Raw genomic sequence first — 24,795 nt, forward strand, 5'->3', positions numbered from 1 at the left:
TTGCCTTTTGGTTTTAAGGGCTATTGGCTTTTTCTACTGCTCTTTCTTTCTCTTTTTTTTTCACTGCTTTTTCTTGCTTCAAGAATCAATTTCATGATTTTTCAGATCATCAATAACATTTCTCTTATTCATCATTCTTTCAGGAGCCAACAATTTTGACATTCATAAAATTCAATATAAAAAATATACACTGTTCAGGCATTCATTCAGAAGACAAAAAGTATTGCCACCACATATAAAAAATTAGAATTTTCCTTATTAAAAACTCGAAAAAATATTGCCTTTTTATTCTAAAAATCTACTATTTTATTCATGTTTGATGATGATGAGAAAAATAAGTTATAGCTTAATTGGAGATAAAATCAAAATAGAGATACTAATTACTACTACTAATATATAACTTCTAAGGTAAATTCCTAATAAGAACAATTATCACAGAGTTAAGGCTAAGATTAGGACTCAACAAACTTTATTTTGGGATGTGGATGATCCTCTAGTCTGTGGGGTCTTTGGCCCTTCAAGAGATAGTCTCTGGCGCTTCAGTTCCCTCAGTTCACGCCTTTGTTCTTCTTGTTCCCCAAGCAGTTTGTAAAAGCATGCTACTTTTATTTTTCTGTTCTTTCTTTAGTTGGTCCATAGCTTCTTGCAACTTGGAAACAGATGCTTCAAGACGCTCCCAGTATTCAATTTGAGGGATTTTTGGGAGGAATTCATGTGCTTTCCTCTTGATGGGGTTGTCTTGCACTTGTTGTCTTTCCATTGATATTTTGGTGATTGGGTGCTCCACTGAGATATACTCATTTACTCCCATCTTTACCCCAGCATCTTTACATAGCATAGAGATTAAGCTTGGATAAGCTAATTTGGCATCTTTAGAGTTCTTGTTTGCAATTATGTAAAGTTCACAAGAAATCAGCTGATGAACTTCCACTTCTTTTCCCAACATGATGCAATGAATCATTACTGCTCTTTTGATGGTGACATCAGAGTGGTTGCTAGTAGGCAGTATAGAATGCCCAATGAAGTCTAGCCAACTTCTGGCGACTGGTTTGAGATCTCCTCTCTTGAGTTGATTTGGGACACCCTTTGTGCTGGTTGTCCACTTGGTTCCAGGGAGGCATATGTCCTCTAGAATTTCATCCAAGCTCTTATTTGTTCTCATCATTCTTCTATTAAAGGAGTCTGGGTCATCTTTCAGCTGAGGTAGCTTGAAGATCTCCCTGATTTTGTCAGGGTGGAGGTGAACAATCTTTCCTCTGACCAGAGTCCTATAGTCATAGAAGGCGGTTCCAGCTATTCTCTACCTGTCTGTTTACCACAGATTAGAGTAGAATTCCTGAACCATGTTTCTTCCCACCTTTGTTTCAGGATTAGCTAGGATTTCCCAGCTCCTGTTTCGAATTTGCTCTTGAATCTCCGGATATTCGTCTTCTTTCAGATCGAATTTAACTTTCGGGATCACTGACCTTAGACCCATTATTTTATAGTAATGGTCTGAATGTTCTTTGGTTAAGAACTTCCCTTGATTCCAAAGTGGTTCTGGAATATTCTCTTTCTTGCCTCTTGGAGAGGTTTGTTTTCCCTTAGGAGCCATGATCTTGGTGGGTATTGGTTTAGTGATCACGAATAAATACACCAAACTTAGAGATTTGCTTGTCCTCAAGCAAAAGAAAGGAAAGGAAAGGGATAGAAGGAGAGCCAATTTTGAATTGTGGAGAAAAGGAGGGGGCCGAACATGGATTTAAAGGGAGGGGTGGGTTTTTTCGAAAATTTTTTGAAAAGATAAGATAGAAGATATGATTTGTAAAAGATAAGTATGATAGGAAAAAGATGTAATTTAAAATTGAAAAGATATGAAAGATATTTGAAAATGATAGATCTGAATTTTGAAAAGAAGATATGATAAGTTTAAAAAGATTTGAGAAGAATTTAAAAAGATTTGAAAAGAATTCAAAAAGATAATTGAGTTTTTGAAAAAGGTTTGAAAAGATATTGAAGAAAAATTAAGAAACATGTTTAGGATTAAAAAGTTTTGGAATTGAAGTTGAAAGATGAGAGTTTGTAACAGTTTATGCAAGAAATCATGAATTGAAACATGAAAAATGGAAAAAAATTGAAGTGAAAATGAATTTACCTCCTCCCCACAATCCTGGCGTTAAACGCCCAAACGCTGCATGTTTTGGGCGTTTAACGCCCATTTGTAGCTTCTCCTAGGCGTTTAACGCCCAGCTGTTGCTTCTGGCTGGCGTTGAACGCCAAAAACTCCTTTGTCACTGGGCATTTTTCTGAACGCCCAGGACATTGTAAATCTGGCGTTAAACGCCTAGAAGATGCTTCTTTCTGGCGTTTAACTCCCAGATGGCTATCTCTACTGACGTTAAACGCCTAGTAGATGCTTCTTTTGGGCGTTTAATGCCCAAAACAGCTCTCACTGGCTTTTTTGCACCAGTGAGCTTCTTTATGCTATTTTATCCTCTGAATCCTTCTGTAACTCTGTGAACTCATGCAATTGCTATTTTACGTTGAAGATAATGAACCTGTAAAATTCAATTAATTAACAAATAAGCTTTGTTAATGGATGGGTTGCCTCTCAGCAAGCGCTTCTTTATTGTCTTTAGCTGGACCATTACTGAGCTTTAATCAAGTCTCAGTTTTGAGCATTCTTGCTCAAAATTGCTTTCAAGATAATGTTTGACTCTCTGTCCATTAACAATGAACTTTTTGTTAGAGTCATTATCCTGAAGCTCTACGTATCCATATGGTGACACACCTGTAATCACATATGGTCCCCTCCACCGGGATTTCAATTTCCACCGGGAATAATCTGAACTTAGAATTAAACAGCAGAACTTTTTGTCCTGGCTCAAAGACTCTGGATGACAGCTTCTTATCATGCCATCTTTTTGCTTTCTCTTTGTAAATTTTTGCATTTTCGAAAGCATTGAGTATGAATTTCTCTAGCTCATTTAACTGGAGCAATCATTTTTCTCCAGCTAACTTGGCATCAAGGTTTAGGAATCTGGTTGCCTAGTAGGCCTTATGTTCCAGTTCCACTGGTAAGTGACAGGCTTTTCCATACACAAGCTGGTATGTAGAGGTCCCTATAGGAGTTTTGAATGCTGTTCTGTATGCCCACAGAGTATCATCCAAGTTTCTTGCCCAATCCTTTCTACGGTTAATCACAGTCCGTTCCAATATTCTTTTAAGTTCTCTATTAGAGACTTCAGCTTGCCCATTTGTCTGTGGATGATATGGACTTGCCACCCTGTGGCTAACTCCATATCGGACCATAGCAGAGTAAAGCTGTTTATTGCAGAAATGAGTGCCCCCATCACTAATTAGTACTCTAGGGACACCAAATCTACTGAAGATGTGTTTTTGGAGGAATTTCAGCACTGTCTTAGTATCATTAGTGGGTGTTGCAATAGCTTCCACCCATTTGGATACATAATCCACTGCCACCAGAATATAAGTGTTTGAGTATGATGGTGAAAAAGGCCCCATGAAGTCAATACCCCATACATCAAACAACTCAATCTCCAAGATCCATTGTTGAGGCATGGCATAACTGTGAGGCAGATTACCAGATCTTTGGCCACTGTCACAATTAAGTACAAACACTCGGGAGTCTTCATAGAGAGTAGGCCAGTAGAAGCCATTTTGGAAAACTCTTGTGGCTGTTCGTTCACTTCCAAAATGTCCTCCATACTGTGATCCATGGCAATGCCAAAGGATCTTCTGTGCTTCTTCTTTAGGCACACATCTACAGATTACTTCGTCTGCACATCTCTTGAAGAGGTATGGTTCATCCCAAAGATAGTACTTTGCATCCGTGATCAATTTCTTTGATTGCATCCTACTATACTCCTTGGGTATAAATCTCACTGTCTTGTAGTTTGCAATGTCTGCAAATCATGGCACTTCCTGGATGGCAAAGAGTTGCTCATCCAAAAAGTTTTCAGAGATCTCAGTAAGAGGGAGGGACGCCCCTTCTACTGGTTTTATTCGGGACAGGTGATCTGCTACTTGGTTCTCTATCCCTTTTCTGTCTCTTATTTCTATATCAAACTCTTGCAGAAGCAACACCCATCTAATGAGTCTGAGTTTTGAATCCTGCTTTGTGAGTAGATATTTAAGAGCAGCATGGTCAGTATACACAATCACTTTTGATCCTACTAAATAAGATTTGAACTTGTTAATGGCGTAAACCACTGCAAGTAACTCTTTTTCTGTGGTTGTGTAGTTCTTCTGTGCGTCATTTAAAACACGAATGGCATAGTAAATGACGTGTAGAAGCTTGTCATGCCTTTGTCCCAACACTGCACCAATGGCATGGTCACTGGCATCACACATTAGTTCAAATGGTAATGTCCAGTCTGGTGCAGAGATGACTGGTGCTATAACCAGCTTAGCTTTCAGAGTCTCAAACGCCTGCAAACACTCCTTATCAAAGATAAATGGTGTGTCAGCAACTAGCAGATTACTCAGAGGTTTTGCAATTTTTGAAAAATCTTTTATAAACCTCCTATAGAATCCTGCATGCCCCAGAAAGCTTCTGATTGCCTTAACATTGGCAGGTGGTGGTAATTTTTCAATTACCTCTACCTTAGCTTGATCCACCTCTATTTCCTTGTTCGAAATTTTGTGATCAAGGACAATTCCTTCAGTCACCATAAAGTGACATTTCTCCCAGTTTAAAACCAGGTTAGTCTCTTGGCACCTCTTTAGAACAAGTGCTAGATGGTCAAGACAGGAGCTGAATGAGTCTCCAAATACTGAAAAGTCATCCATCAAGACTTCCAAAAATTTTTTCACCATATCAAAAAAAATAGAGAGCATGCACCTTTGAAAGGTTGCAGGTGCATTGCACAGACCAAATGGCATCCTTTTGTATGCAAATACTCCAGATAGACATGTGAATGCTGTTTTCTCTTGATCCTGGGGATCTACTACAATTTGATTATAACCTGAATATCCATCCAGAAAGTAGTAGTAATCATGATCTGCTAGTCTTTCTAGCATCTGGTCTATGAATGGTAAAGGAAAATGATCTTTTCTGGTAGCTATATTGAGCCTTCTATAATCAATACACATACGCCACCCTGTAACTGTTCTTGTAGGAACCAATTCATTTTTTTCATTATGAACCACTGTCATGCCACCCTTCTTAGGGACGACTTGGACATGGCTTACCCAGGGGCTATCAGAAATAGGATAAATAATCCCATCCTCTAGTAATTTAGTGACCTCCTTCTGCACCACTTCCTTCATGGCTGGATTTAGCCGCCTTTCTGGTTGAACCACCGACTTAGCATTATCCTCCAATAGGATCTTGTGCATACATCTGGCTGGGCTAATGCCCTTAAGATCACTTATGGACCACCCAAGAGCTTTCTTGTGTGTCCTCAGCACTTGAATTAGTGCTTCCTCTTCCTGTGGCTCTAAGGTAGAGCTTATGATTATAGGAAAAGTGTCACCTTCTCCCAGAAATGCATATTTCAGGAATGGTGGCAATGGTTTGAGCTCGGGTTTAGGAGGTTTCTCCTATTCCTGAGGGATTTTCAAAGGTTCTATTATTCTCTTTGGTTCCTTCAGATCAGGCTGAACATCTGTAAAGATATCTTCCAGCTCTGATTCGAAACTCTCAGTCATATTGACCTCTTTCACCAGAGAGTCAATAATATCAATGCTCATGCAGTCGTTTGGGTGTTTGGATGCTGCATAGCTTTGACAACATTCAACTTGAATTCGTCCTCATTGACTTTCAGGGTTAATTCCCCTTTTTGGACGTCAATGAGGGTTCGTCCAGTTGCTAGGAAGGGTCTTCCTAGAATGAGAGTTGCACTCTTGTGCTCCTCCATTTCCAGCACCACAAAGTTAGTGGGAAAGGCAAATGGCCCAACCTTGACAATCATGTCTTCAATCACGCCTGATGGGTATTTAATGGAGCCATCAACAAGTTGGAGACATATCCGAGTTGGTTTGACTTCTTCAGTCAAACCAAGCTTTCTGATAGTAGATGCAGGTATTAGGTTGATACTTGCCCCAAGATCACATAGAGCTTGCTTGGCGCAAGTACCCTCTAATGTGCATGGTATCATAAAGCTTCCGGGATCTTTAAGCTTTTCTGGTAATCTTTTCAGAATGACTGCACTGCATTCTTCAGTGAGGTAAACTTTTTCAGTTTCACTCCAATCCTTCTTATGACTTAAGATCTCTTTCATGAACTTGGCATAAGAGGGTATTTGCTCAAGTGCCTCTGCAAATGGAATCTTTATTTCAAGAGTCCTGAGATAGTCTGCAAAGCGGGCAAATTGCTTATCCTGTTCTGCTTGGCGGAGTTTTTGAGGATAAGGCATTTTGGTTTTGTATTCCTCAACCTTAGTTGCTGCAGGTTTATTGCCTACAGATATGGTTTTGCTATCAGCACTTGTATGTGTCTGATTCTTCACTGGCGTTTGAATGCCAGGATTGGAAGCTGGAGTGGTATTAGACGCCAACTCCTTACCTGTTTCTGGCGTCTGAACGCCAGAACTGAGCTTCTTTTGGGCGTTCAATGCCAACTTTCTGCCTGTTTCTGGCATTTGAACGCTAGAACTGAGCATGGGTTGGGCGTTTGTCGCCAGAACTCCACCCTTTTCTGGCGTTTGAGCGCCAGAATTATTCCTCTCTGAGCTCTTACTGTCCTCAGAGGAATTTTGGGTAGCAGTTTGTTCATTTCTTGGCTTCCTGCTGCCTTGAAGTGAGGTATTTAATATTTCCCCACTTAATTGAACTGCTTGGCACTCTTCTGTTATTTATTTTAATAACTGCTATTCTGTTTGCTTCAACTGCACTTCCATATTCATATTAGCCATTCTTATGTCTTGTAGTATCTCCTTGAATTCGGCTAACTGTTTTGTTAGAAATTCTAATTGCTGATTGAATTCAGTAACTTGTTCTGCAGGACTGAGTTCAGTAGTTACTGTTTTAGCCTCTTCTTTCATGGAAGGTTCACTACTTAGGTACAGATGCTGATTTCTGGCAACTGTATAGAGCTTCTTCAATTGTCTTTCTCATGTGTATAGATCCACTAGTTAAGTGGTCTAGAGAAATCTGAGCTTTCTCTGTAAGCCCATAATAGAAGATGTCTAACTGCACCCACTCTGAAAACATTTCAGAGGGGCATTTTTTTAGCATCTCTCTGTATCTCTTCCAGGCATCATAAAGAGATTCATTATCTCCTTGTTTAAAGCCTTGGATACTCAGCCTTAGTTGTGTCATCCATTTTGGAGGGAAGTATTGATTCAGGAATTTTTCTGACAGCTGTTTCCATGTCCTTATGCTAGCCTTAGGTTGGTTATTTAACCACCTCTTAACTTGATCTTTTACAGCAAATGAAAATAGTAACAATCTGTAGACATCCTGATCTACTTCCTTATCATGTACTGTGTCAGCAATTTGTAAAAATTGTGCTAGAAACTCTGTAGGTTCTTCCTGTGGAAGACTGGAATACTGGCAACTTTACTGCACCATGATAATGAGCTGAGGATTCAACTCAAAACTACTAACTCCAATGGAGGGTATACAGATACTACTCCCATATGAAGCAGTAGTGGGGTTAGCATATGACCCCAGAGTCCTTCTGGACTGTTCATTTCCACCTATGTTCATGATGGAGAAAGGGAGATGATGTGGATTTATTTTATTTATTTTATTATAAAAAAATATTTTCAAAATAATAATCTAAAATAAAATAAAATAAAAATAAAAATAAAAATAAAAAGAATTTAAAAATATTTTATGAAGATTTTTGAAAAAATGAGGAGAGAGAAAGTGGTTAGGATATTTTTGAAAAAGATATTATTTGAAAAATTTTGACCAAGTCAACCCAAGAAATTCGAAAATTATGAGAAATTAAAGGAAAAGATGCTTTTTTTTTTGAATTTTGAATTTTATGATGAAAGAAAAAAACACACAAAAGACACAAGACTTAAAATTTTTAGATCTAATGCTCCTTGTTTTCAAAAATTTTGGAGGGAAAACACCAAGGAACAACAAACTTAAAAATTTTAAGATCATCACAATAAAGTTTTCAAAAATTAAAGAAAGATTAACAAGAAAACACCAACTTAAAGTTTGGCACAAGATTAAAACAAAGAAAAATTATTTTAAAAAAAGTTTAAAAAGAAGATAGCCAATTACCAAGAACATAAACACAACGCTCTAGCCAATTGAGCTATATATTTAACGTATTTTAATAAGGTATTTTAATAAATAAAATTTTTTGAAAACTGATATTTTGAAAAAGCACAAGAAAAATAGGAAAAACACAGAACAGGAAAACTAAAGATTAAACAAGAAAAATTGACAAGAACAACTTGAAGATCAAGGAAGAACAAAAAACATGCAATTCGAAAATTGAAAGACAAAGAAAAGCATGCAATTGACACCAAACTTAAAACATGACACTAACTCACAGAAAAGCTAAAAATTAATAAAGAAAAATAATATTTTTGGAAAAAAGTTTTGGAAAGAAAATAAAAGACTCTGACCCAAAAGACAAAAATTCCTAATCTAAGCAACAAGATTCACCGTTAGTTGTTCAAACTCAAACAATCCCCAGCAACAGCGCCAAAAACTTGGTGCACGAAAATTACACTCACACTATGTAATCCCGCACAACTAACCAGCAAGTGCACTGGGTCGTCCAAGTAATACCTTACGTGAGTAAGGGTCGATCCCACGGAGATTGTTGGTATGAAGCAAGCTGTGGTTATCTTATTAATCTTAGTCAGGATACCAATAGGGTTCTTTAATTTCAATTGTAAAAAGTGAAAGTGTATGAAATAAGTAATTATTACGCAGTAATGGAGAATGTGTTGGAGCTTTGGAGATACTTTATCTTCTGAATCTCTGCTTTCCCTCTGTCTTCTTCTTCACGCACGCATTTCCTCCCATGGCAAGCTGTGTGTGGGTGGATCAGCATTGTCAAAGGCTACCATCCATCCTCTCAGTGAAAATGGTCCAGGTGCACTATTACCACACGGCTAATCATCTGTCGGTTCTCGATCATGTCGGAATAGGATCCATTGATCCTTTTGCGTCTGTCACTACGCCCAACACTCGTGAGTTTGAAACTCGTCACAGTCATCCAATCCTTGAATCCTACTCGGAATACCACATATAAGATTTAGACTTTTTGGATTCTGAAGGATGCTGCCAATGGATTCTAGCTTATACCACGAAGATTCTGATTAAGAAAACCAAGAGATACTTATTCAATCTAACGTAGAACGGAGGTGGTTGTCAGGCACACGTTCATAGGTTGAGAATGGTGATGAGTGTCACAGATCATCACATTCATCACGGTTAAGTACGAATAAATATCTTAGATAAAAACAAACATGTTTGAATGGAAAACGGAAGTAATTGCATTAACTCATCGAGACACAGCAGAGCTCCTCACCCCCAACAATAGAGTTTAGAGACTCATACTGTCAAAGAGTACAAAGTTTAGATCTAAAAATGTCATGAGATACAAAATAAATCTCTAAAAGTTGTTTAAATACTAAGCTAATAACCTAGGTTTACAAAAAATGAGTAAACTAAGATAGATAGTGTGGAAATCCACTTCTGGGGCCCACTTGGTGTATGCTGGGGCTGAGACTTGAGCTTCTCACGTGTCTGGGCTGTTTTTGGAGTTAAACATCAGGTTGTAACCTGTTTCTGGCGTTCAAGTCCAACTTGCAACCTGTTTCTGGCGTTCAACGCCAGAATGCAACATGCAACTGGCGTTAAACGCCAGTTTACGTCATTTATCTTCGAGCAAAGTATGGACTATTATATATTGCTGGAAAGCCCTGGATGTCTACTTTCCAACCCAATTGAGAGCGCGCCAATTGGATATCTATAAGCTCCAAAAAATGCATTCCGAGTACAGGGAGGTCAGAATCCAACAGCATTAGCAGTCTTTATTCAGCCTGAATCAGATTTTTGCTCAGCTCCCTCAATTTCAGCCAGAAAATACCTGAAATCATAGAAAAATACACAAACTCATAGTAAAGTCTAGAAATATGAATTTTGCCTAAAAACTAATAAAAATATACTAAAAACTAACTAAAACATACTAAAAACTTCATGAAATTACCCCTAAAAAGCGTATAAAATATCCGCTCATCACCGACCTTGCGGGGCAGGCATGATGGATGTATCGGACCCTCCTCTGTGGTGCGGCCATAGCTCAGAAGGCTGAGTTCGAGTTGTCGGGTATGCAATCGCTACGTCGGAAGCTCGAATCTGCCGCCACAGCCAACAACAAATTCAAAGCTCAAGTCGAAACACTCTAGGGGCAGCTATCCAAGGCGAAGGAGAAGCTTAAGACTGCCGAGGAGAAGGCTGCGTCTGTTGAAGAAAAGTTGAAAACTGCTGATGCTTCTGTATCATAGACCAGACGTTCGCTGATGAGTACAGCATCTTCAGAATTGTAACCCTCCCAAGGCATATAAACTACTAATATGTTTTTTCCCAAAGCAAGTTCGCCGCAAATTGTAGCAGCACCGTCCGCTAAAATTTGACCCCTTTTTATGCATTTACCGCGTTGAACTTGAGGTTTTTGATGCATGCAAGTATTTTTATTAGAACCTTGATACATAACCAATGGGATGTTTAAAGTCTCCCCATTGCCCAATAGAAGGATCTTTTCAGTATCGGTATAAAAGATCTTTCCCTCGTGTTCCGCTATAGCGGAAGCCCCCGAATCTAAGGCTACTTGGCGTTCCAATCCCGCTGACTGAGCGGGAAATGACTTTGGAAAGCTAGCTTAGTGCTGCACAAGGTCGGTTGGTCGCCTTGGAAAAGCAACGGGATGCGGCCGTTACGGCTGCTAAGACTGCTCAGGACGAGGTTGAGGGACTCAGGAAGAAACACAAGGAGGTCAGAGAGCAAGAAAAGAGTGCGATCTTTATGACTGAGGAGGCTCTTAAGGCTCAGGTGAAGATCGTGGCTCCCGACTTTGATACATCGGTAATCAGGGTTTTCAAGACGATCAAGGACGGCAAGATTGTTGATATGCCTAAGAAGTGAAGTCTTTTACCTTGTGTTTTTGTGGCCTTGTTGTAGGACTTTTGAACTATTTTGTCATACTTTATTAGCCGCTTGGTCGGCTTGTCGATATCATATTTTTCCGCCTACCCGGTAGTGTTTATGCTTTGTTTTGCTCTCGTTTTGCCGTTGTATGCCCGCTGCTTGTCATTCGTTTACCATTACGTTAGCGTCTTTGGCGAGGCCATATCGTGGCTTTATTATTATCGTGGCCGTTTATTATGGCTTTTTAACTTGGTTGGCTCTCGGGGTGATCAGTCCCGGGGCGCCGTGTTGTTACCCCGTTTACCGTTCGCTATGAAGAACGTATTGTTGTGGGACGCATAGTTGAGGAAAAATAAAAGAGAAAATTTGTTAAGTAAACATTAATCAGCAGTTAAATAGGTCTATAGCCATGGTAAGCGTTTTAACAACAATTAATCACTAAACTCATCGAACCGCCTAGCCGGCGTGCTCGAGCTAGGAATAAAATCTTCTCAAGTTACCTGCATTCCATGTTCCCGGTATCTCCCTGCCGTCGAGCTTCTCCAATTTGTAGGCGCCTTTGCCGAGCACCTCTTTGACCCTGTAGGGGCCTTCCCAATTTGCCGCTAGTTTTCTTTCTCCTTGGGTCGGTAGCCCTATGTCGTTGCGTCGCAAGACCAGGTCATTTTTTCCGAACTCCCTCTTGAGCACTTTGGCGTTGTAACGCAGGGTCATTCTTTGCTTTAGCGCTACTTCTGTCAAATGGGCCATCTCCCTGGCCTCATCCACCAGGTTTTTCTCCACTACTTCTTCTACTCCCTTCAGAAGTAGCCGCGGGCTCAGCTCGCCGATTTCCATGGGTATCATCGCGTCCACCCCATATGTCAGGCGGAAGGGGGTTTCTCCCGTGGAGGACTGCTCGGTTGTACGGTAAGACCAAAGGACTGAAGCGAGTTCATCGGCCCATGCACCTTTTTTGTCACCCAGCCGCTTCTTGAGGCCTTGTAAGATGACCTTATTTACGGAATCGACTTGCCCATTCGTCTGGGGGTGCTCTACCGAAGAGAACTTCTGCTTTATACCCAGGCCATTGAGGAATTCTATGAACTTCTTGTCAGTGAAGTGCGTCCCATTGTTTGAGATGACAACTTCTGGGATGCCGAATCGAGTTATCACCTGCCTCCACATGAACTTTCTACAATTGGATGAGGATATGCTGGCCAGTGGTTCGGCCTCTATCCATTTGGTGTAGTAGTCGATGGCAACTGTGAGATATTTGACTTGCCCTGGGCCAACCGGGAAGGGTCCCAAGAGGTTGACTCCCCATTGTGCAAAGGGTCGGGAGGTCGTCAGTAGGCTTAGTTCGGAAGCCGATGCTCTGTGAAAGTTGGCGTTCTCTTGACAATTAGCGCATTTCTTTACAAATTCTTTGGAATCTTCCATCATTGATGGCCAGTAGTATCCAGCTCGGATGAGCTTTCTTGCCAGGGCTTTGCCCCTGATATGGTGGCCGCAGCACCCTTCATGGACTTCCCTGAGCACGTAATCCGTCTGCTCGGGGTGTAGGCACTTCAATAGGGGCTGGCTGAGTCCCTTTTTAAACAGTTGTCCTTGTATGGTCGTGTATTTGGCTGCTTCCCTTCTCAACGCTTTAGCTACTTTCTCGTCATCAGGGAGTTTGCCGCTTTCAAGGAAATCGACGGTATGGTCCAACCAAGAGGGGCTTATCTTTGTTAGGTGGAGGGTAACTGCTGGTTCCTTTAGCATGCCTTGGATGAGAGATCGGTTGCCTACTCCTCGTTTTGTGCTTGCTAGCTTGGATAGGAGGCCCGCTCGTGTGCTCCTTTCCCCCGGGAAATGTTGGATCGTGACCTCCTCGAACTGGTTACTCAATTCTCTAACTTTTTCCAGGTACTTTTGCAATAGCGAGTCTCTAGCTTGGTAGCTCCCGTTTACTTGAGAGGTGACGACCTGCGAGTCACTGCACACCTCCAGCCTCGTCGTCCCAACTTCACGAGCTAGGGTCAGGCCTCCCAAGAAGGCTTCGTATTCTGCTTGGTTGTTTGATATCGGAAACTCAAACTTGATCGATTGCTCGTATACGACCTCGACAGAACTTTCCAAGATGACCCCGGCTCCTCCGGACTTTTGGTTGGAGGCCCCGTCTACGTGGATTCTCCACCGTATGCCCGTTTCCTTGGTCGGGTCCCCCGTTGCTTCTACCAAGAAGTCGGCCATCGCTTGTGCCTTAATCGCATGCCGGGGCTCATACTGCAGGTCGTACTGGGAGAGTTCAATGGCCCAAGTCATCATTCTTCCCGCTAAATCAAGTTTTTGGAGTACTTGACGGATTCCCTGGTCCGTCCTCACGATGATCTGGTGGCCTTGGAAGTATTGCCTTAGTCTGCGGGAAGAGGTCAAGAGTGCCAGTGCTAGTTTGAACGCCTCCTCGCATGCGGGGGTCCATTCGAACGCTATCCCTTTTCTCATCAGATTGAAAAAGGGTGGGACTTTCACCGCAGACGCTCCGAGGAAATGAGACAGCGCAGTGAGCCTTCCTGCCAGTCTCTGGACGTCTTTCACACAGCTCGGGCTCTTCATTTGGAGTATCGCCTGGAACTTCTCGGGATTGGCTTCTACCCCCCTTTGGGTGATCATAAATCCTAGGAATTTTTCGGCCTCTATGGCGAAGGCGCACTTGAGCGGGTTGAGCCTCATGCCGTGTTGTCGGAGGGACGCGAACACGTTCCCCAAGGCACTCAGGAGATCATCAGGTATGGTGGTCTTCGCGAGGATGTCGTCTACATAGACCTCCATCGTTTTGCCTATGAGATCGCTGAATATATTGTTCATCAATCTCTGGTATGTTGCCCCCGCATTTTTCAAGCAAAATGGCATCACCTTGTAGCAATAGATTCCTTTCGGCGTTATGAATGCTATTTTTTCCTCGTCAGGCCGGTGCATCGGTATCTAATTGTAGCCGGAGTAGGCATCCATAAAGCTCAGATACCGGTACCCTGCCGCTGCATTAACGAGCACGTCGATGTTAGGAAGGGGGTAGTAGTCTTTGAGGCATGCTTTGTTAAGATCGGAGTAATCTACACACATCCTCCATCTCCCATTGTGTTTCTTTACAAGAACTACTTTCGACAATCAGGTCGAGTAGTCAAGTTCTCGGATAAAACCTGCTTCCAGAAGGCTGGCCGTTTGCTTGGCCACCTCCTCTGCTCTTTCCCATGACATCTTCCTTCTCCTCTGAGCCACTAGTCGGGCTTCTGGCTTGACGGCTAGGCGGTGTGACATGAGATGAGGGTCTATCCCCAGCATGTCGGCTGGAGTCCAAGCAAACAGATCGCCATTGGCCCTGATCATTTCTACCAAAGGCTCTTTCAATTCATACGGGAGGTTTCTATTTACGAAGGTGAACTTTTCTTCCGTGTCCCCGACCCTAAACTTCTCCAGGTCCCCCTCTGGCTCGGGTCTGGGCTTTTCATCGACCCCAGCGTCCAGGTCGGCGAGGAACACCCCCGATGCTTCTTTGGATTTTTTTCTTAAGGAGAGGCTGGCATTGTCGCAAGCGACCGCCGTTTCCAATTCTCCTCTTATGGACCCCACAGATCTGTTGTCCGTGGCAAACTTCATCACTAGCAGCTTTGTACTGATCACTGCCCCGACATCGTTAATGGTCTTCCTCCCTAAGATGATGTTGTAGGCCGTGGAGTCTCGCAGAACTATGAACTCAGCCATTACCGATCTCCGCCCCTGTTCTCATCCCACGGAGACCGGCAGGGAGATTATCCCATCTGGCTTGATGAAGTGATCGCCTAGCCCTACGACACCGTGCTGGTGAGTCGTCAGGTCGGCATCCCGTAGTCCTAATGCATCGAAGACGTTGCGAAACATAATGTTCGAGTCTGCCCCATGTCTATGAGGATCCGTTTGACGAGACCGGTTCCGACCCTAGCCGTGATGACCATGGGGGGGCTTTCCAGGGCCTCGTCGAACCAATGGTCTTCCTGGCCAAAAGAAATGGACGGGGCCCTTTTGGAGCTTTGCGAAGATGAGGAGGAGACCGCTAGGACTTTGGCGTCTTTTTTGTGCGCCGATCTCGACCTTGGAGCCGTGTTTCTCGCGGTTACTACATTCACTACGGTAAGACCATGGTCTTCGTCCCTTGGTTCTTGCCGTCGCTTCACCGTTTGGGTCTTGTCTTCCCCATCGTGGTTGCGACTTCATCTCCTCGGTTCCCTGATGAGGTGGGAGAATTAAGCTAGTTTTCTGTCCCTGATTGCTTGTTCCAGTGCGTCCTTCAGGTCAAAACAGTCTTGTGTTTCGTGTCCATAGCCCTTATGGTAATCACAGTAGAGGCTTTTGTTTCCCCCAGTTCGGTCCTTCAGTGGACGGGGCTTTGACAAGATTCCCTTCTCAGCTATCTGTTGGTAAACTTCTATGATGGGAGGGTGAGGGGAGTGTAGTTGGTGAATTTTCCCACACGAGGAAACGATCTGGGTGCCTTGCTCGGACCGCCGTCTCTGGCGTGCTCCTTCTGTCTTTCTCCATTGCCGTGCTGCTAGGGTTGAGTGTAGGAGGGCTGCCACTTGTTGGCGGCCACAACTTGACTGACTTCCTCATCGTTAATGTATTCGCGGGCTACAGTTTGGATTTCTTGCATCGTCCAGACCGGCTTTGTGGTGAGGTGCTTTCTGAAGTCCTCGTTAAGGAGCCCGTTCGCCAGGCAAAGACTGGCCACCGAATCAGTTAACCCCTCGATCTCCAAGCATTCATCGTTGAAACGATCTAGGTACTTTCTGGTCGTCTCACCGGTTTTCTGAGTGACGCTGAGCAGATTGATCGGGTGTTTTTCCTTCGCGATTCTGATGGTGAATTGTGCTATGAAGGCACGACTGATATCCGAGAAGCCGGCCACAGAGCCTTGTGGGAGGCTATTGAACCACTGTATCGCAGGGCCTGCTAGGGTGATCGGGAAGGTGCGGCACCTTACTTCGTCTCCCACTCCCTCCAGGTTCATTCGGGCCTCAAAGGCCGTGAGGTGCTCCTGTGGGTCTTGGGTTCCGTCATACATCATGTCCGTTGGTTTGTCAAAGTGCTTTGGAAACCGGACTTCGAGGATGGAACGATGGAATGGGGTGGCGCCCATGATCACGGGTCGCAGTGTTCCCCTAGATCTCTCTTCTCCGCTTTGGCGGTCTCGCCTCATGGTGCACGCCCACTTACCTTGGGCGTAGATGATTGTGTCATTTCGCCTCCTAGGGTGTTCCCGGTCCTCCCGGCTACTTCCCGATTCTGATCTCGAGACGGGAGTACGTCGGGAACGACTACTCCGGTGGGAGGTTCTTCCCCGACTCTCGGGAGAATGGGAGTAGTCGGGGTCAGAAGTTTGCTGTTGATGCTCCTGATCTGCTAATTGGCGCTCTAGGTTCTGCACCCTGTGGCGCAGTTCCTGCATTATCAGCGCACCAGTTCCCTCGAAGGGGTGTCTTTCTCGGGCTCTCGACTGCGGCTCGGTTCGTCGCGGGGGTTTAGGCGTTGTCCCCACAGACGGCACCAATGTTTGGTATCTCGGGTACCGAACGGTTCGGAGTGGTCCTCGGATGAACAGGTGGGGCGTAGTCTGGAATCGGGTCGCGAGGGCGAAGCGGGGAGGCCGACCTTCCGAGCTCTCGATACGGAGGGGGTGTCACCTGCAAGGACACTCCGACGCCCAAGTCAGTCGAGTGTGCAGGCGAAAAAGGGGTAAAGTGGTGTATGACATACCTTGAGGGAGGGGTAGGACCCTCCACATATATACTATGTCAGAAGTGGGTCCCATAAGGGCAGAACCCACCTTCCTCGAAACTTCCTTATACAGCTGTGGCGGCCAGCTGTCCCGAACGCGTGTTCGGGTCGGCAAATGAACGCCTCACACCCGACCGTTCGGGTCGGGTGGTTAGTGGGTCGGGTCGACCCATGTTCCCTTTGGGCCAGGCCGTAACATTACCCAAATCAGTTTTTAATCGAAAAAAATTTTGAAAATTCTGTGTATTAATTTTTTTTAGAGATTAAAATGTCTATTTATAAAATTTTTGAAAACTGATATGGGGAATTATTCTGTAGAAAAATAAACTAAGCACTAATTTTTTTGCCGGAATAAAATTTTGAAAATGTTTTTGTGTATTAGTTTTTCTTGAAAACTAAAATATCAACTTTTAAAATTTTTGGATTATGATTTGGGTCATTACTCTAATTTTTTTTTACTTTTAACTTATAAAAAGTTATAGCATTAATGTTTGGTATATCTTTTAAAACCAACTTATAATTTTTTAAAAAAATATTTAAATATTTATGGAGAAATTAAAAAAATATTTCTCTTATTTATAAATTTTTTATTATTTTTCTTTTAAAATAAATATTTTTAGTATTATAAAATCAAACACAAAATAATTTATTTATAGATTATTTTTAATTTAAATTTTTATATTTTAAACTCTTTTTATTTAATTAAGTTGTATTATTTAAACACGCTCTAAGTTAAATTTAACTAATATTTTGTATTCCAAGAAGAACATAGTAAAATGACATAAAAATAATTTTATTATTAGTTTAATGAGTCAGACAATAATGGAAGATAGTAGAAGTAAAATTCTGTGTTCTTGGCTTTCACGGTTACGTTGTCTCCGCAGATTGTCCTCCAAGGCAGAGATTATCAAGAGTCAACCTTTGACTAAATTAATGTGGCTTGTTCACTACTCTCCACAGCGCAAAACTTATAACGTCTCTCATGTTTAATTATATTTTGCTATTACAAATAGAAATTTTTTAAAAAGATACCAAGGTTTCGACTTTCGGTAAATATCTAGGGCTGAAAATGTTTTTTGTTTTTTTATTACAAAGTGATTTGTAGTTATTTGTGTTAATAACGCTAAATAGTGTTTTCTTTTTCTTATGTTTAACATTGATATATATGTTTCTATTTGAACATAACTAAATATTTTCAGTAATTAGGGTCTATTATGGACACCGATTTTACTCAAGTAGGTATCTCCTTTATGTAAATAAATTAAAATAAGTGAATTACATACCCAATTATCCAAAGGAAGACAAACATGAAACATGTTAAAAATAACATTAAAAGTTAATACTAAGTTTCTTATAATCGGTTAACACAAACAAAGGTTTCCTGGCACCAAAAAACACAGGTTTATAGTTTATATGTAAACCACACTATTAATAAGTTCAGAAGTTTTAAATATACAAACTCATAGAAGCTAAACTCCTTTGATATTCTTTGTGCAAAGATTTAAATTTAACATCTAATAAACTCCTTAACACTTCCTTGGCCTGTTCCTTGAAGATTTCCTGAAAATTTATACAAAAATATTAGATCCTCAAAGTGAAAAATCAAACAAAAATGTACACAAATTAAGCTAAGCAACAAACATTTTACCTTGAATATGTACCATCAAATTCTATCTTACTTCCTAGGCTTAGTTTCTTAAATGTTGATGCAGACTCTTCAAGAAGTTCAATCTCAAACAATGCATCCTCAATTACTTGACCCAATTTCTTGTCTTCACTAGCATTGTGAAAACAATCTCTTTTCTTAGCATCAAGAACCAGTTTTCTCCATACAGAGTCACTATTAAACAATGTTGAACCATTTCCAACAATCCAAAGGCAATATCTACAAAAATCAAACAACAAATTTTAATCACCTTATGCATATTCTCATTTGTAAATTAAGGTGGTAGTTTAGTTTAACATACCTAGCTCTTGTCAATGCCACATTTGTTCTTTGTCTGTTAGAAAGAAAACCAACTTTTCCAACACCATTGGCTCTAACTGTTGATATTATGATAATGTCTTCTTCGCCGCCTTGAAAGCCATCGACGGAACGAACACTTAAACTGAAATCAGGATCAGAAACTGAAGTGTAATTCTTGACCTTCTCTTGAATTTCATAAACTTGAGCATTGTAAGGAGATATGACTCCTATGCTAGTTTTCTTCTTTGTCCTCACAAACTCTGCCAAAAAAAAAAAAAATTGTTACACTACTAAGAACACACATAAAAATTAGGTGACATAGTTAATTACACAAGAAAAGGTGAGAAAACATAGCAACCTTTATGGAGGTTTCCAATAATCTCAGAAATAACGGCAGCTTCAACAGTGTTTTTTGTACTATGTCCAAGACCAATTTGTTCTCTGCCTTTAGCTACATTTATGAATGCATAAGAACCATAGATATCTCCTTCAAGGAATTTTTTATTATAGCTTAAATTACTCAAAATTGGAGCATCAGAAAGCTTTCCTTCATAGAACTCTTCACTTGGAAATAAGCTAATTGAAGGACTCATCCTATACTGAACATTCAGCATATGCTTCTCATTTCCTAAAATCACCAACCTTTCGAACAAGCTTCTTCCAAATTCCGTCTTCTCAGCAATCTATAAGATTTTAATCAAATTAAAAAACATTAGACACATAAAAAATGATCAAGATTCAATAAACAACAATTAAGATCACAAAAGAACTAACTATTTAGAAACAATGCTCAGTACCTTGCTTTTAACCAAGGCCGGAAGCTGTTTCTCGTCGCCAATTAAGACACAATGCCTAAGACCTGGGAGCTGTAATGGTACGGTTGACTCGCATTCTTTAAGCTGTGCAGCTTCATCAACTACCAGAAATTTAAGCTGTGTCATTCCTTCTGTGAACAACTTTACAGAACTTGATGCTGTACAGAAAATCAGACAAGCATTTGACAAGCAGAATTTCTCGATTCCATGCTTGTCATTAGTGACCGGAATGAAAACGGATTGACAAAGTGTAGTTAGTATTCCAACACATAATTCTCTTTCCAGGCTTGGCCACCCCAAGCAATCAATAATTTCTTTTTCCTCATTTTCTTCTTCTTCTTCATCATCATCACTATAATTCAGAGTTCTCCTGTACAGAACATGATTCAAGGAACTTTCAAGGGATCTAAGCAAATCTAAAGCTCTAGTCATCCTCCTCACATCACTGATCTGAATAAAAGATGTTGGCATGTGTGTGTACAAAGTCTGCATACAGAATTCAAGTTTTCCTTTCAGTTCCCTGAATTTCTTCTTCACAAATTGATCAAATGTCATTATACTTTCAATGAGAGAATGATACTTCTCTGCAATGTCACTGTATTTCATGTTCACAAATTCCTTCAATGTTTTAGAATCACCAAAGAGCAAGTTCATTCTATACTGGATTTCAACAGTGCTGTTTTCTTGCTTCACAAAATCTTCAAATGGCATTAGGCCCTCCTCTTTCTGATACAATTTATATAGCTTCTTAGGTTCCTTAATCAGTTGAATCATTGATTCAATGCTATGTTTCCATCCACTTAGTGGAGCAAAACACTTAACAAGATTATTCACACGATTTTCGAGAAAGATATCTTTAAGGCCAAGATAAGTGTCAACCTTCATTCTAGAACTATTGCCAAATAGGACTATGTCTCCAAAACCATATGATTCATGCTCAAGTGAATCCTTAACAAGGCTATGCAGCCGCGACGCAACCGCCATCACTGCTGTGTTAGTTGGAGCACATGTCAATGTCCTGACTCTAAGCTTCAAAAGGGAAAACAAGATACAAGCCACAGTCTTGGTTTTCCCAGTCCCAGGAGGTCCCCATACAAGGTTAATGGTGCTGTTATGGTGACATTTTGTCATGCTCACACAGCTTGAAACTGCATCTTCTTGTGATTCATTGAGATTCTGAGACTGAATCATATTTCTTATGCTTGAAGTGTCAATAACGTTTATTTCTGAGGGGCATATTTGACATTTTCTTCCAATCTAAGAACAATAAAGAAAAAATCTAACATGTTATTACCTCAGTGTTTTGAGCAATTAAGGGAATGACAGCCTTAGAAGCATTCAGATTATGATAAATTTAAAACAGTTCCGTATCATGCACTAGATTTATGTAATGTATTAAGTTACACCTAGTGAATCATAGAATCTCTAGATACATCAAATACTCATTTGCATAAATCTGTATTTACAAAGTAATTCACCATCAAACCAATGTTAAAAAATGATATACAATAAACTATAAACATAACCTAAATACACAACCTCAATATACAGAATATATATATATATATATATTTTTTTTTTCCCTTACCTTTGTGTCAGGTCTTAGCACCTTTTCAATAATGCTCATGTCTGCATCCTCTAGCTGTGAATTCAATGCCTTCCATATCCTAACATTTGTTAGAATGTTCATAAGATACACAGCATAAAGCTTCTTAACACCACCACTTCTGTCATATTCATTCTTAGTCTCCATGAGCTTGGAGGACAAAATTGGAATTACATTGTCATATGCACGTTTTGGCCTAACAACATAACCAATATGGTAGAAGTTTTTGGGACTGTTTAAATCATCTATGCATTTTGGTCTAATAGGAGTAAAAGCAATGACATCTCCTAACATAGGCTCATATGATTTTCCAATTTCACCACCTTCTTCCACATCATCTTTATCTACATCATCATTATCACTAGTGTTCACCAATGTTAAGAGATAGAACAAATTCTTAGAAGGTTTGAAGAACTCTGTGTCCATCTCGACAGTCTTGATTTCGCAGAATCGAGCTCTAGACACTCCTTTCAATCCTGAACACATGTCACTGCGTGTCTCTTCAATCAATGAAGGAATGAATGAGTTCATGTATTCTTTCACAGAATTGAATGTCTCTGGAATCTTACCAACCTGTTAAAAACAGAGTTTCTTAAACTCATTTCTTAGCTTCACCAACATGAAAACAAAAACAAATTATTTATAAAAAAGGAAGAGAGAAAAGACTAAAATAACCTTATGCTTGTAAAGATTGTCATTTAGAACATCTTTGAGGTTCCAAGAGAATACAATATCCAACAAACTGGATTCATGATCATGATCCTCCCTACTAGTCTTTGACATCCTTTGCTAATTGATGAAGATCAAATCTGAATGAATTTCAAATAATAGCAAGAAACCATTAATATTCTCTGATAGATATAGTGAAACTATTCATCACTTGTATATGTTAATGTTAAATATACACTTTATGGAAGCCAGAATGAAGAATACTTACTAAAATGAATGTGGCTGTTGTAGACTTGTTGCCCGTTAATGAATGTAAAAGTAAAACTTCAAGTGCTTAGTTGAAAATTAAACGTTCTTATATAAATGGTGGTGGAGGGTCAATATTTCCAGCATCAATACTTCCAGCAGATGAATCATTACGTGAAAATGATAATGGAAGGCCAGTGCTTCTAGTAGATAGAACCTTGCGTGGTGGAGAGCCGGTATTTCTAGAAACAGGAAACATTTTTCACAGAGCCAAGAATGAAAGTAGATTTTTTTGTTTTGAAATCATTTGTTTTACGGAAGTGATAGAATAACTTATCAAAAAGAGAAAAGTCATATATTTCTACTTCTTCAAAAAGATGTGAATTAATTTTCGGTAAGAGGGTGCCAAACTATGACTTTTTATAATTCAAAAGTAAAAAAAAAAGCTTCTGTTACCTCCCAAACGGGCTCTTATTAGTATTCTGCACTTTATTTGTTTTTTCTGTATATTGTTGCAGTAGTTCACATTGTTTTTTCAATAGTTTCAGTGGTTTGTGGTTTAAGCCATTATTGTTATGCTCTACATGCTTTTTCTTTTCTTTCTTTCTTTTTATAGTCAAGGAAAAATGAACTCTTTGCTTGTATTTCCTTCTTTTTGTCTCTGCCCTCTAGTGTTGTTTTGGCTTTCCATTTTGGTTTAACTTATTTTTTTATTTGCTTCTTTTTTTTTTAAGTTTTTGCATTTCCTTTTTATGTTTTAGAAAGAAGAAGGCCGCCCACAAGACAACCACCACAGACGACAAAAGGCTTCAGAGCACCCTCAAGAGAATAGGCGTCAACGCCATCCCTGCCATCGAGGAAGTTAACATCTTCAAGGATGCCGTTGTTATCCAGTTTCTAAACCCCAAAGGTAACATTCATTCCGATATTGTGCAGGAATCTTATATTTGTGTAATGTCATACTCAAATTTTGTTTTAAGTTTTTTGACTAGTTGGATTCCTCCCCTTTCAGTTCAAGCATCCATTGCTGCTAATACTTGGTTGTTAATGGTGCTCCACAAACACAGAGTAAGCAACTCTCATCTATTTTCCAATTGCACACTGTCTTATAGTCAAAATGAGCTTTGTATTAAATTATAAAGTATTTTCAAATTATTTATACATGTGCCATAATGAACAGGACAGCTATTAATTTGTTGCTCTTGCACATGTTATAAGTTAGTCTTTAACGGCATCAAAGACATGAAATTGAATACCATATGTTGCTCATTGTTCTGTGTATCACAGAGAAAAAATAACATTTGTTATATGTATTTTATCGTTTAAACAGTTTATTGTTCTGCTATACTTTAAGTTACTCTTTATTTTTAACTGATTTATTATTGATACGTAGTCCTTCCTTTTACAGGGTTGCAGGATATACTCCCTAACATTATCCACCAATTCAGTTTGTTGAGCCTAGTTTGATTTTGGGTTAAGTGATGATGACAAACATTTAATTGGATTGAAAGCCCAATATTGTTTAATGTGAGTGTTAGTAATGCAGGCCCAATGTCCAAGCCCATGTTACTTCATTCCAAGCCTAACAAATGTTTCAGCTGATGTAAAAGAGCCAAAGCTCTTCCTCATAGCAACGTTCAAAATGTTGTATGCTATACTAAAAGCTAAAGGAAGACAGCTGGAAAGGGAAAAGGACAAGTGTTGGTATAATAAAGCAACAAGGACAGCTGATACACTCTCATCACTCCAAGGACACAAGGGAACAGCCACTAACTCAAGGACATTAGCTAAGCACTGCTAAGGATCATGGTTGAGCAAAACACCAACGAGCAAGAACACACAGCAGCAGCAGCAAGGAAATGGAGCAGAATGGAAAAGAGGAACATGCCAAGGAAGAAAGAAACACCAAGGACAGCAGAGGTAGTGGTGGAGCTCCTCGGACAGCAGGGGAAGTGGAGCAGGATGAAGAAAGGACTGCATGCCATCAAGGACCACTCCAACGGGCAACAAGGAAAAACAAAAAGGATGAAGCTACAATGAAGCCAAGATGAAGATATATAGCAAGCTTCACTCCAACATTTGAAAGTTAAGGAAGAGAGCACACATATTCAGAGCACCATCTCTAACATAGAGCTGGAATCACTTTCTTCTACTCAAAGCTTGATTCTGATTTTATGTTATGGCTGTCTTGCGTTATTTTCTGTTTTGAAAAAGGCAATTGTGTGAGGATCAAAAGCTAAGAGAGAAAAGGCAAGAGTGATGCAAAATAGCCACAGATTTCTGATGTAATTTGGGTTTATGAACTAGGATTAGTTCCCCTTGCCAAGTTGGGTTAGCACTTGGTGAGAGTTGAATCTGTGTAGATTTCCCTTCCAAGTTGGGATAGCACTTTGGGGTTGCTAAGCTTTGGTGTATAAAGCTTAGGGGTAGATACTAGTTGGATTAAGAATTAATTCAATAGTATTGGTGAATGTAATCTGAGAATTATAGTGAAATTCCACCATGGTTTGTGGTGGAGACTGGATGTAGGATTTATGGCACTAAGAATCCGAACCAGGATACATGCTGGTCCCTTTCTCCTCTTCTCTCTTCTTTTAATGTTCTGCGTATGAGACTATTTCAAATAATCTCCTGCAACTCGAGCAACAGCA

General features: G+C 40.4%; 2 protein-coding genes and 1 long non-coding RNA gene across 3 annotated transcripts; 1 reads left to right on the forward strand and 2 right to left on the reverse strand.

Annotated features, from left to right (window-relative positions):
* Positions 1-11,541: 11,541 nt before the first annotated feature.
* On the reverse strand, positions 11,542-14,010 carry LOC107458005 (uncharacterized). The gene has a single exon (XM_016076202.1). The coding sequence runs from the start codon at positions 14,008-14,010 to the stop codon at positions 11,542-11,544; it is 2,469 nt and encodes an 822-aa protein (XP_015931688.1).
* Positions 14,011-18,228: 4,218 nt separating this feature from the next.
* Positions 18,229-22,249, reverse strand: LOC107458063 (uncharacterized). The gene is made up of 8 exons (XM_016076272.3): positions 22,167-22,249; positions 21,905-22,038; positions 21,212-21,802; positions 19,606-20,880; positions 19,167-19,491; positions 18,810-19,068; positions 18,491-18,727; positions 18,229-18,402 (listed from the first exon to the last, which is right to left on the reverse strand). The coding sequence occupies exons 2-8, from the start codon at positions 22,010-22,012 to the stop codon at positions 18,369-18,371; spliced, it is 2,829 nt and encodes a 942-aa protein (XP_015931758.1). The 5' UTR covers positions 22,013-22,038; positions 22,167-22,249; the 3' UTR covers positions 18,229-18,368.
* Positions 22,250-22,293: 44 nt separating this feature from the next.
* Positions 22,294-23,644, forward strand: LOC110273676 (uncharacterized). Its single transcript, XR_002365108.2, has 3 exons — positions 22,294-23,054; positions 23,157-23,212; positions 23,553-23,644. It is a non-coding gene; the product is annotated as an uncharacterized LOC110273676 (long non-coding RNA).
* Positions 23,645-24,795: the final 1,151 nt, after the last annotated feature.

This window comes from Arachis duranensis, chromosome 7, assembly GCF_000817695.3.
Source record: "Arachis duranensis cultivar V14167 chromosome 7, aradu.V14167.gnm2.J7QH, whole genome shotgun sequence".
In the NCBI taxonomy this organism is placed as follows: Eukaryota; Viridiplantae; Streptophyta; class Magnoliopsida; order Fabales; family Fabaceae; genus Arachis; species Arachis duranensis.